The sequence below is a fragment of the Pinus tabuliformis genome, chromosome 6 (assembly GCF_031772625.1).
Source record: "Pinus tabuliformis cultivar Carrire ecotype Pingquan chromosome 6, CPIR1, whole genome shotgun sequence".
NCBI lineage: Eukaryota > Viridiplantae > Streptophyta > Pinopsida > Pinales > Pinaceae > Pinus > Pinus tabuliformis.
In genome coordinates this window covers 849,643,284-849,656,041 of record NC_142292.1, presented here as the reverse complement: position 1 = coordinate 849,656,041, position 12,758 = coordinate 849,643,284, and the positions used below count along the sequence as shown (strand labels likewise).

Genomic DNA, 12,758 nt, shown 5'->3' with positions numbered 1-12,758 from the left:
TGTTGAGTCTAATTATTTAAGTGTGGTTTTTAATATTTTAACTAAAATTTTCTGAAAACACAAAATATTTCTATTTTCACTAAAATTTAAAAATATTTTTTTACTTTTCTAACAATCATATTTATAATTTTATATTGCTACTCTTCCGAATGATGTCAGAACTCGTGTTACAGGTCATTTAAGTAAGTGAAACGGAGGAGCGAGGACAGTTTTATTGTGCAGAGAAAGCTATTGCATGTACTTTACATAGGCCAGAAAGTTTCATTGTGTAAATACTTCACTATGAACGCTCCAGACAATGACTCATGGAAGCCATGCGATAATTCTCAATGAATCAACTGCTCGAAAACACCTGACATATTTATTTATTTTGTTATATGTTGATTAATTTAAATTAATTATATTTATTACTCGATCCTTCTCAACGACCAACATACTAAGCATATGCATTTTCCATTCTATGGACTATTAAAAACAAAAATAATTTTTTTTACGAACAATCGATTATAACATTCAGAAACATGTTATTGTTCATTGTTCAATGTATGGATTAACAAACCAAATATCTCATCATGGACCAGTAGTAAGTAGTGATTTGCTGATAGCAAGGTATGGTTGCAATCCACTTGAAATGACAGATCTGACTCATGGGAGCACATCACACCTTTTGGCTTTCCAGCGCTGTAAAACTCTTTTACTATACCAAGCACTGGCAATAATGTTGTACATCGGAAATGTTTGAATTTAGCAATCACCTGGTGCTTATTTTAAAATCCTAGTTCATTTTCCTATGCGTTTTACATTTTAGAATTGACAGAAGTTTTGGACACAATGATGAAAAACCAGATTTCTGTAATATAAATTATAGATATTCTGAGATATGCTATAATGAAATCATATCCCCATTGAATTTGTAAACAAGTACTTTATTGATGTGTCTGAGACAAAGACACTTTCGAAAATTGCAATTGTTTAGTGGGATTATATCTTCTGCAACATGCGATATTATAAGTAACAACCGATACAAGTTATAAACCTCGCCTTTCCTTCGGCATGAAGATATTGGCAGCTCTTTTATACATTAAATTGATCTAGAATGTATTTAAAAAGTGGTAGTGCGTGGGGTAGTAAAATCCCTTCGACCGTTCTGCTTTGTTTGCCGATCACAACAAATTAATTCTTTCTTCTACGGCTTCCAATTCTCTAAGTCCACATGCATGTCATTGGATTAAATAGCATTGAATCCATGGTTACAATCAATAGTTGAGGGTAACTAGTACAAAGGAAAGAAAGATCTGGTTGGTTGAGAATTAAAATGATCTTCGCACATGGATTATGAACTGTCTACAACATTTTCAAAATTGAAGGCAGCAATATCATTTCATTGACGATGTTCCAAGAAAATAAGCTATCTTAACTTGGAATTTGGTATTGAAGGATGGAGAAAATTAAAATAGATTACATAAAGTGCAAGTTATTTGGTGAAAAGACGGTTTCTGTGTGTGAAGCTATTTAAAATTAAAATGGCGTAAATATCTACTAGCATTTGCACCAGATGTTGCAAAGAAAACGCCGTAAGGCATAAAGTGCGGAAATCCATTATCCATGTAGTGTGTGCATTATTCAACAAGGTGGATCTCTCTAAATTTGTTGCAAACATTTATGTTGTTGCATTGCTAATTTATTTAGAATCTACTACTACCTCCTCTTCTTGGAATATTAAATTTCGTATCACCCCATGATGACAATCCCTCTAATTATTAGCATCACAATTTTTGCACTTTAGTGGCTTTACCTTCAACCTAAAGAAACATGAATTTAAGTCACTCAATTAAAAAGAAATTGCTAAATTGCTATTTATCAGATTTTGACTAAAAACAATTAATAACTCATATTTACAACACTTTAAATATTTACAACCTATTAAGTCTTGTATTTATAACTCATAAATATAACCCTTTAAAATGAAACTAACTATCTATATTTTTATTAATAATAAAAAGAATCTTCTTTATAAATCTAACACTCACATGCTACTCCTATATATTTATCTTATATTTAATATTGAGTGTCCATCAATTGAATGACAAGATGAAAGCTCAACTTAATTGCACATTTTTGAACTGCTTTGTGGGAATTCATGTCCCATTAATTTAATGGCAAATTGAAGTTTCAAATACAGCACACATTTTATACCAGATTCAGAGAGTTCATGAACAAACTTTCAAGGTTTTAATGGATCTAGGTCATTTGTATTTTATCTCATATTCTGGGTCGTTTGTATTTTCTCTGATGTTGACTATACTAGCAATTGTCCCAAAAGGTACAAACCTTAATGTCCTTTTAATGATCAAGCCTTATGTGAAAACAATCATATTGATGCACTAGTGTACATTGATTTGTTACATTTGTCTTGGTCTATAATAGAGGTGTAACAAATATGCATTGCAAGGTATGTTGAGAATTTGGTTATCTAGTAAGCTTAGAGTCATTCTTGAGTCATTATCTTTACCATCTCAGGAAGAAGAAGAAGAAGAAGAAAAGCCTATTGAATTGAAAAAGAGCCCTAAAAAGTATTAGGATCCATGGGTCATTTTTTTGCATCATGTAGCAAGATAACATGGCTAATTGATTATGCCACATGAAGAATTAGCCTTTGCCAATATTTAGGCTTATAACTAGGTGATTTTTTCTACTAATATTCTTATACCAATTTACCATGATAATTCTATTCTAAATTAAAACATTGTTTGCAGGCTATCGCGGGAGCTGAGCGTTTGCTCCCTGAAAATATACCTTCAAGGTTCCTTAGGTGGATAGCAGAGCTACTATACTTGACATTGGCAGTATCCAGTAGTTTTTCTAGCCCAAAATCTGCTATGTATGGCTCCATGTCAAAGCCCAGAAGGATGTTGCTTGGCTTAATATTTGCATGAACAAACTTCCTTTCATGTAAATAAGCCAGGCCTCTGGCTACTCCCTTTGCAATTTCAATCCTGGCCAACCATGGCAGATAAAAGGGAGAGTTTGATGACCATCCTGCAAGATTAGAGAGATATAGCGTTAGTCAAAGGATCTGAAAAGGATAGGCCACTAAGAACCTTAGAAGCTGAACAAGATGATTAAGATTAGCATGCAACAAGAGGAGAATAACAATTCAAACCCTACATGATAATGGACTCCCTTTTGCAATGATTACAAAGAACTGGATTTGGTTATCCAGAACGCTGAAATTGAAAAGGAATCAACACTCTTTGATAAGCAATACTCTTTGATAAGCAAGGAAAGCATTATACTCGACCTCAGGGAACTCAGTGGGCAAAATTATCAATAACTAGTTATAACAAAATACAGAGAACCCAGTGAACAAAATGACAAATATCCAATTTAAATGAACCACAGAGAACGTGGTGATAAAAAAGATAAATATCCATCTTAAAGATAAAAGAGAAATGAAATAAACTGCAACATATCCTTGAAACAAAACAAAAGGGTTGATATATATTCTAAAGAAGAGAAAACAGGGATAGACTCTGCAAAATCCAATAATACGGTATAATGGACCTGTTCAATATATAACAGCAGAAACATTCCATAGAAACTTATATAAATGCTGCAGCCAATTGTTCTCTAGCTAAGTAAGAAGATGTTATGTAGAATAAGATACAAATACAAGCACAGGGTCACTTGTCTTATTTCATGGTCTTCCTAAGAAGGCTTATGAAGGAAGTTGTGTAGCACTCTCATGGTTTTGATAGATTATCATTTGTTGCTGAGATGAACATGTAAATATAAATATTCTAACCTAAAAAAGGAGCAATTTCTTCTTTGTATATGCAAACTATAGCTGAACCAATAAATCTAATTTTCAATATTGATTTGCATCAATTTCTTTTGGTCCAACCAGCAATTAAAATCCATCCCCTGCCACTGCAACAATAATACACCATATATCACCTTCCCATTAAAACTGAGAATGAGTTGCAAGTAAACTGTGAGAATGCGGATGCCTCATAAGCATGGAGTTAATTTTGATCCCTGAGTTTTGCTACAATCCTCAACTGTAGAATACTGAAATTTTTAAGAAGACTCTAGAGATTTCATAAGCAGCTGAGTTGACAACAGAGTTTTTCTGAGTCCCAATCATAGAGGTGTCTATGTCAGTTATGGCAATGTCTAAGTAGAGTTGTTGAATACGGAATGTGGGTGTAAGTCCTCATCTCTGTCCAACTTATGTCAAAGCAAGGATGATACATAGGAAGAAAGAATTGGTTAATCGGTTGTGGATGATGGCATTTTTTCTAGAAAATGCAATGCCTCCTTCATTGATGGTCTCTTTTGAGGGGAAGCAGAAGCACAATTCAATGCAATCCCCACAGACACTGAGATTTCTTCCCTTCCTTCAACCTCTGGTTGAAGAGTAGGATCTATGATGTGCAAAAGGCGATGCTTGTCATTAACAAAGTTTTGACCGCATGCTGTAAAATCCTTATCTGAAGGTGGCTTCCCAGTAAGAATGTCCAGAAAAATAACCCCAAAGGAATAAACATCCCACTTTTGGTTGGGTTTGAGATTTTTCAATGCCTCTGGGGCCTGGTAAGGAGATACAAAGTTCTTGGATGTGCCTGGACTGCTCAGCAAATCAGGTGTTGTTTGCAGGCTATGGCAGGAGCCAGTGGAGCGTTTTCTCCCTGAAAATATACCTTCAAGGTTCCTTAGGTGGATAGCAGAGCTACTATACTTGACATTGGCAATGTCCAGTAGCTTTTCTAGCCCAAAATATGCTATGTATGGCTCCATGTCAAAGCCTAGAAGGATGTTGCTTGGATTAATATTTTCATGAACAAACTTCCTTTCATGTAAATAAGACATGCCTCTGGCTACTCCCTTTGAAATTTTAATCCTGGCCAACCATGGCAGATAAAAGGGAGAGTTTGATGACCTTCCTGCAAGATTGGAGAGATATAGTGTTAGTCAAAGGATCTGAAAAGGATAGGCCACTAAGAACCTTAGACGCTGAACAAGATGATCAAGATTAGCATGCAACAAGAGGATAATAACAATTCAAACCCTACATGATAATGGACTCCCTTTTGCAATGATTACAGAGAACTAGATTTGGTTATCCAGAATGTTGAAATTGAAAAGGAATCAATACTCTTTGATAAGCAAGGAAAGCAATATACTCGACCTCAGGGAACTCAGTGGGCAAAATTATCAATAAGTAGTTAATATCGATTTGCATCAATTTTTTTTGGTCCAACCAACAATAAAAATCCATCCCCTGCCATTGCAACAATAATACACCATATATCACCTTCCCTAGTTGCGCCTCAATGTCAGCTAAGAGTTTTTCCTAGCTTCTAAGAAGCTACTCACTTGAAATAGAACTCTGGTATTTCACTTTCTGACTGGAATAGCAGAGCTCCTGAATTGAGGATGCAACTAATAGCAGTTACAATTCTTGAAGATAAACAATCCGCAGAAATTCATCTTCAACAGCCAAGGCAATTTGCAAAGCTCAACATTTTGTCATTTATTGGGATAGTTGATGCAGCAAAAATAGCACATGGAATAACCACACAAACACCTGTCTAACCTTAGTGTCTCACCATTCTCGTGTTCTCTTCTACAACCAATGTTTTCACTAGTTGATGATTGAACATGCACAAGATATTAATCCAACAATATAGATCTTTGTAATTTCTGCATGCACTAGGATGAAAGGACCAACGTTATACAAAGAGCAAAGATAATGGCAGATAAATAACGATAACTGACCAGTTTCCTCACTTCAGGAGCAGGATCCTGAGAAAGAGTAAATAGGCCCTGAAGATATTGATCCATTGATATTAACAAGGCCTGCATGCACAAAAATATAAACCTTAGAAACAATTAACTTTCTTATTGAATCTAATACATTGCATTTGTTTAACAACATAAAGATATGTAGACAGTTAGACCCTGACTGTTATTTCACATTGCATTGTGGTTACAGAGAAACTTACTGTCGGCATAAACACAATAAATTGATTTACGGAGCTAAGTGCTAGTTTCCTGAGAGAAACATGAGGTGACTGGAAGAACTGCAAAGCAATTAAAAGGTTGTAAATACATTGGAGCTTAGTTGGAAGTTGAAACCAACATAAAGCATTCTCCTTTGATAATGAGTTATGCTAGTTTCCCATCAAATCCTGACAAAACAACTATGTAATGCTATCAACAATCTAGAACAAATTCTCCAATGGTATTTACCTGAAATAATCTGGGCAAGAATATATTGATAGCTCGCTCTGGTAAACCTGGCACATCAGCATCTAGTTCCTCTGGTATATCTTCACATATCTACGTGGGCAACACATTGTTATGTTCATAAATAGGCTCCCTGTTGTACAAAACCTACTACAAAGTTGTAAAAATGAATCAACACTTAGAAAGCTCATCCCCATGCATTGTTGTGGTCAAATGATTTCATATCCAATTCATTCTCTTGAAAGCAGAGATATATTGCAGCTGCCATGCACATTATGGATCTCATAAACTCCCGCAAAATATTCCCATTTCAAAACCACATCCCCCCCACCCCGCGATTTCCCCGTCCACCTCAAGCACAATCCCAATGCATTCACTATTCCTGCTGGGATAATTTCTTTCTACCCTCGCTATACATTCCCCGACCCATATTGCAAGATTGCCCTTAATTAAAGAACACCTTTTGAAAGATCACTTGGATATGCCAAGTGTGCTTGATAAAAACCTTAGAGAGAATGTATTAAAGTACATGTATCGAGACTGTTTTTGACCCACATGCTCCCCTTCAAACAAGAGGAACTTTCAAATCCATGAATATTAAATCCTTAAAGGAACGAATTATATTGCATGCAAAACATCTACTTATGAATTACATATCCCTTGCATGAGCAGAACCATTCATACAGCTTTAAAAAGCATTTACCAAAAATAGAGAAATCTTTGGCAGACAATAAAACCATTTGCCTTGTTCAAAAGTTTTTAAAATCAACAGCCAAAAACATTAAAACAAGGTTTAAATCCCATAGCATCTCTTATATATTGTTTGTTGCGTCTCTTATATATTGTTTGCTGCAACCTTTTCTACTTCTGTATTGGAAATGATAGACAAATGCCCATTACTTCCACAAGAAACTTACTTTATATGACTTTTAAAACAAGGCAATCTGAGAGAAAGGCAGACAAGTCTTAATATGTTTAAAATGGCAACCTTGAAAAAAGACAGCCCAGGATCTACTTTAAAAAAAACCTAAAATCAATTCAAATGCTTACATAACAATGTACTCTGCTTTAAAATTCGCATATTCATGATCTGTTTTTGTATGAGAAATTGTGCAACCACAAACAACACAACTAGATCATTCTTGTCACCACCTGCACATGGCAATGATCCAAATCTCACAACCTTCATGCAACTTAAACAGTTACATCTTCCATGTTAACAGGATAAAAATGTCACGACCATTCAGAAATTTCCCTCACTTCTGAAGGGTGCTATAAATGACATGATATACATGAAAGATTTTATATTATTGCTACAACATCATTAATAAAATAAAATTTCATATTCTCTCCATTATCAACTGTTCATTTCTAAGTGTGCACTCCAAAATCTAACAAACATTGGAATTGGAATTGGTTACAGTAGAAGCTGTGACCAAAAGGTTGAATATAGGTTAACGAGTTTTTTCTTTTATTTTTGGAGGGGGTAAGGGGGTGTTTCCTAAATCCTTTGGGGTTCTCAGAAATGCAAGTGTCAGCAAACGAAATCTGGGACATTATTACTCATCAAACAAGAAAATTCCATAACTACTCCACTCTCATGGCTTGATTAGAATTTAGATCTATTATTAAAAATGATAATTTCCAAAAAAGATCCAAAAGAACAAATCCAGTTTTAAATGCAGCTCTCTGAAACATAGGCAAAAGAATTTTAAACATACAACTTTGAATTCTTATGAAATACATAAAATCTGTTGAGATAAACAAAAAATATACTCTGGGAATATATTACAACAGACGGAGAGCCAAAAGTGAGACCTTGAGTTACCTTTGATAGTGCATCAAGAGCACCTTCCATATGATTAAAGTCATTGCTGTCAAAGCATTGAACCAGTGCCTGCATTAATTCTGGCCAACCCCGCACCTGTACTTGCTGAACAATAACACTGACAACAGTTCCTACCGTTGAACGGAGGTGTCTATCTGGTGCCCCCAGACAAGGTAGCAACTCTGATTTGATATATTGTTGATAAGAAGCAATCATCAGATGAAAACTTGTCCTCAGATTATTTTTCAAAAGCAGTCCTGCTGCCTATCGTACTTCAACAGATTTTCCCTGTCCATGTGACATATCACACATGTCAAGCTATTAGTAGATGCATCTAAAATAAGGCCAAGTAAAATCAGGCAATCAAGTTCTAATTAAAATCCCATAGATGCCTCACATCTCACCAAACAAAATGCAGATCAATTATTATTGATAATTATAAAACAAGGGAAGGCACCATATAATCAAAAAGCAGCAGTGACATCGCAGATATGAAAAAGCATTCTAATCCAAATCTATAAATCCCTTGCAACTTGCAATACAGCTTTTTGCTACAATATCTTGAAATAGAATAACCCAAACCATGTCCTCATTTTATAAAGGGATTTGAAAGACAGTTTTCTGCTACAAATTCTTACCCAATAATAAAAAGAACTATATGCTGCTTGATCAGATGGCATGTGTGAAAAAGTATTGTAATACTCTTTTTTCACATTTTATAAAGGAGACACTATAATTTAATAAGCTTTACTTTACATCCACTTTAATTATAATTTCTTTCTGACGGGCCTTCCGCCGATTCTCGGAATAGATTTGCCAGACCCTCTTCTAGACAGATCTGATATTTCATTCAACTGGTTCATTCAACATTCCCTTCGGCTTCAGGAAGCTCATGGAATTCTGATAAATACATGCCAAGAAATGGAACCAGCACAAATAAAAGCTCTCAAGGAAGGAAGGTTCTGAGCGCTGTTGAAATGACCCCTTCTATTTATCCCGTTGGGCTGCTAATAGCTTTGTCTCTGTCAGAATCTGAAGAGAAGTTTGAGAAGGAGGGCTGCCTCAAATGGCTGGACCGCCAGCCCGCCTCGTCAGTTCTGTTCGTTTCTTTTGGGAGCTGCGGCACCCTGTCGGAGAATCAGATTCAGGAACTAGCTTTGGGGCTAGAAGCAAGCGTGCAGCGGTTCCTTTGGGTGTTGCGTAAGGAGCCTCCTCCTCCAACTGAATCCACGATGACTACCGAAGCAGATATGAGGGAGGTTCTACCTGAGGGTTTCGAGACTCGAATCCAGGACCGTGGATTTGTGGTGCTTTCATGGGCGCCTCAGATTGCTGTCCTCTCTCATCCATCCACAGACGGTTTCCTTTTTCATTGCGGTTGGAATTCAACGATCGAAAGCATCTTACATGGAGTGCCGATGATCGCTTGGCCTCTCTTTGCTAAACAGAGAATGAATGCCTTCCTTCTAGTGAAGGAGATGAAGGCTGACATTGAAGCGTAGAAGGGCGTAGATGCATTGGTGAAGAGGGAGGAAGTGGAAAGAGCGACGAGGGAATTAACGGAAGGAGAGGGGGAATGGAAATGAAGAAGGGGATGGCAAAATTGAGGGGAAGGCCCATCATTGAGTGACAACTGTCTTAAGGATGGAAAACATTCCAATAATCTGAACCGCCTACAACATTTTTCACCGACGATCTAATGGCTGGAGTTTATTCCATCGTCTAACAATCGATCTAAGGGCCCATAACGAGACACCGCGGCATGGAGGGGAGTTCCTTCCAGAGGGAACGCCTTACGGCGTAATTAACTGTGATTGTATTTGACAAAAAAATCACCCATGGACAAGAAATTTACCACCCATGGACAAGAAATTTACCAGTCAAATTCTATTCCTGATTGAACTTCTACTGGAATGAGAAATGCATCTATTTCCCTCCAAACTAGATGAGCCATACACCCACCTGGGTGTATACATTTGAATCCTTCTTACCAATGAATGACCCTAGGTGGTAGATTGGATCAGGGAGCCCCTAATCGTAAACAAGTTCTATGAACTATCCAACATCAAACAAACGCCATATGCAAAACTTGCGGCTTATCAGTATAAGCCCCATCATGGGCTTAGCTAGTTAATTTCGTAATTTCTATGTTGTCAGTCTTGGCGTGGGCATCTGTGATGACAAGAATTGAGAAAGGGAACCTCATATCGCGGGCTTCATGGATTATAACCAGGGCCTTCCGTCTCCAAATTTTCGGTCTCTCGGAGTTATGGACCTAGGCCTGGAGATGATGCTACTTGTTTGTTCAACATGCGAGATAGGCCCTTTACATAGAAGTAGTTAGAAATCCCGATCTCGCTCCACTATTGACTATGAATTAGGAATAATACCTATGATTCCGTAACTATATGGCCTAGTTCCCTATAATTACCTTCGAGTACACTTGCTTTATCCTTGTTCGAACGGGATTACTAGAAATAGTTTTGTACTCTCCACTGGTAAGAAGCCCTTACCACTACACGTACACTTTCTCATCCATCATTCAGCGTTCCTGCCTGAAGAATCAAGTATTGGATCTTCTTAATGCAACAAAACTAAAGAAACTTATACATTCAATCTAAAAATAAGGAATTTATTTATATTTCAAGGTTAGCAACTTACTAACTTAGCAATTGAAATGTTATCGCTAAGTTTTTTATATCTATAATCTCATTTTCTGTGATTTTCTATAAATGTTATTGGAAATATTTGTTTTCAAATGTTGTAAACAAAGCTATACCACTCACTATAATAATTGTAATTTCCAAAAATAATAAATAAGAAGAATTCCTTGTGGGGAGCACATAGGGTAAATCGATTAATATTAATATGGCACTATACTAACTTGCTAATAGTTTTGTGTTAGGGGAAAAGGTCCAAGATCTTGTGCGGAGGAGGTATTCTGCACAATGAGCTTCTACACATAGTTTTCTTCACACTATTTTTAATGTGATAGATAACAATTATTATGTTAAATTTTTTAGCAAAGTTTTAGTGGCTTACTTTTTATTAGAAATAAAAATCATTTATAAACTAAAAGCTAAAAGATAAGGAGATTGTATATATTTTCTAAGTCTTATAGAAAGGCATATTAAGCTAAAAGTCTTACTTGATTATTATATAGAAAAACGGGTGCAGTTCGTATAATGCCTGCATTGGGGATTACATGGCATTGAGTTGTCCTTTTAATTGTGTGGAGAAGTTTATTGTGCGGGAATGCGGAGAAATGCGTATTTTCTGCACTCCCCCACAATTACTTATCGACATTCTCTCTTTACCCGCAAACTTTATCACTAGCCAATCTTTAATTTTATCCTCATATATGGTCAAGAAATCCACAATTCTTACTTTTTATCTTCCTAGGATTCCTAGAATTTAGTTAGATTTCAAAATAATGTTGTTGCACTTTCAAATTGATGCTAATACATTGTCAAATTGCTTTGTGGTTTGATTTCATGCTTGACAAAGGTTTCTTGTTGAAACTTCCTTAGGACTTGTTGTTGGAAATATGTTGTCATTGATGGCAATGACAAAGGTGGCAAAGAAGCGTGGAAATGAGAATGAAATAAGTGGTAAGGATAGGTGCATACAAATGGTCAAGGTGTAGAGAAGAGTAGTGGCTTTGAATCCGCTATGTTGTCAATGATGGTGGTCCATTGAGAATATTATTATGGAAATAAAGTGTCCATTGAGGAGATTGTAGGAACTACCCGTTAAGAGGCAGTTTTGGCAAATTTAGCCAATTTTGGAGGATCGCTAAAATTAGTAAACCTAAGCTAAACTCTGTTAAACAACCAAAATGATCAAATAAGCGGGATAACAATAGTTTGACTCAGAGATTGAGCCTAGAACTGTAGATCAAATATTTAGAACTTAATAAACACATTTAGAGGACCAACTTGAACAAGATAAAGGAAAAAGCAAGAAAAAACATGTAGTAGATCAAAGAGTAAGATAACTCAGGTTCAATATCAAAAACATTAGTTCATAATTCTTTAAAAGCATAATTTAAGCAACAAAGTGATGGATGAGTGCAACAAATTGTCAAAGAGCAGTAGAGTGTTGCAGAGTGTGCGTGAGAGTTGTTGGTGCAGTATGACTCATGATGGTTGTATGCATCAAGGTTGAAACAAAGACCAATCATGGTATCTGAAAGGTGTTTCAGAGATTCATAAAATGCATTGGTAATTGGAGTTGATGTTGCTGGTGTATAGGGCTTGGTGATTTGTTAAGTAATGAAAGATTGTTGGAGGCGAAGGTGTTTGCATCAGTAATCATAGATTGTTTAAGGTGTTTGTATGGTGGCATTGGTGAGTAGTTGTATTCATAAGAAATTACTTATTTATAAGGTAAGAGGTCTACTTGTTCTAGTTTGAAAATGGATGAAAGATGAATCAACAAGACCAACAAGTGGTAGCTTTCAGATTAGGGGTTGGAGCTCCTTCCCATAGCGGCTTCACTCAATGAAACTTTGGCATATCACGTGAATTTGTGGCATACTAAACGATACCCCTAATTTGACTACACATTGAAGAAAACTTCTAAAAATCACATTATTTAACCCCCCACCAATATGAACCCAATACAATTCCCAATTTAAAAAACTCTTACTTTCACTAGATATTTTAGGTATCTATTT

General features: G+C 36.0%; 2 protein-coding genes and 1 pseudogene across 2 annotated transcripts; 1 reads left to right on the top strand and 2 right to left on the bottom strand.

Moving 5' to 3' along the window:
• Positions 1-2,990: 2,990 nt before the first annotated feature.
• Positions 2,991-4,800, bottom strand: LOC149261553 (putative LRR receptor-like serine/threonine-protein kinase At4g37250). Its single transcript, XM_089369653.1, has 2 exons — positions 4,382-4,800; positions 2,991-3,039 (listed from the first exon to the last, which is right to left on the bottom strand). The coding sequence occupies exons 1-2, from the start codon at positions 4,798-4,800 to the stop codon at positions 2,991-2,993; spliced, it is 468 nt and encodes a 155-aa protein (XP_089225779.1).
• A 915-nt stretch (positions 4,801-5,715) lies between these two features.
• Positions 5,716-8,339, bottom strand: LOC149261552 (transportin-1-like). Its single transcript, XM_089369649.1, has 4 exons — positions 8,081-8,339; positions 6,256-6,345; positions 6,009-6,086; positions 5,716-5,862 (listed from the first exon to the last, which is right to left on the bottom strand). The coding sequence occupies exons 1-4, from the start codon at positions 8,294-8,296 to the stop codon at positions 5,716-5,718; spliced, it is 531 nt and encodes a 176-aa protein (XP_089225775.1). The 5' UTR covers positions 8,297-8,339.
• Positions 8,340-8,991: 652 nt separating this feature from the next.
• On the top strand, positions 8,992-9,582 carry LOC149261551 (UDP-glycosyltransferase 72B1 pseudogene; annotated as a pseudogene).
• Positions 9,583-12,758: the final 3,176 nt, after the last annotated feature.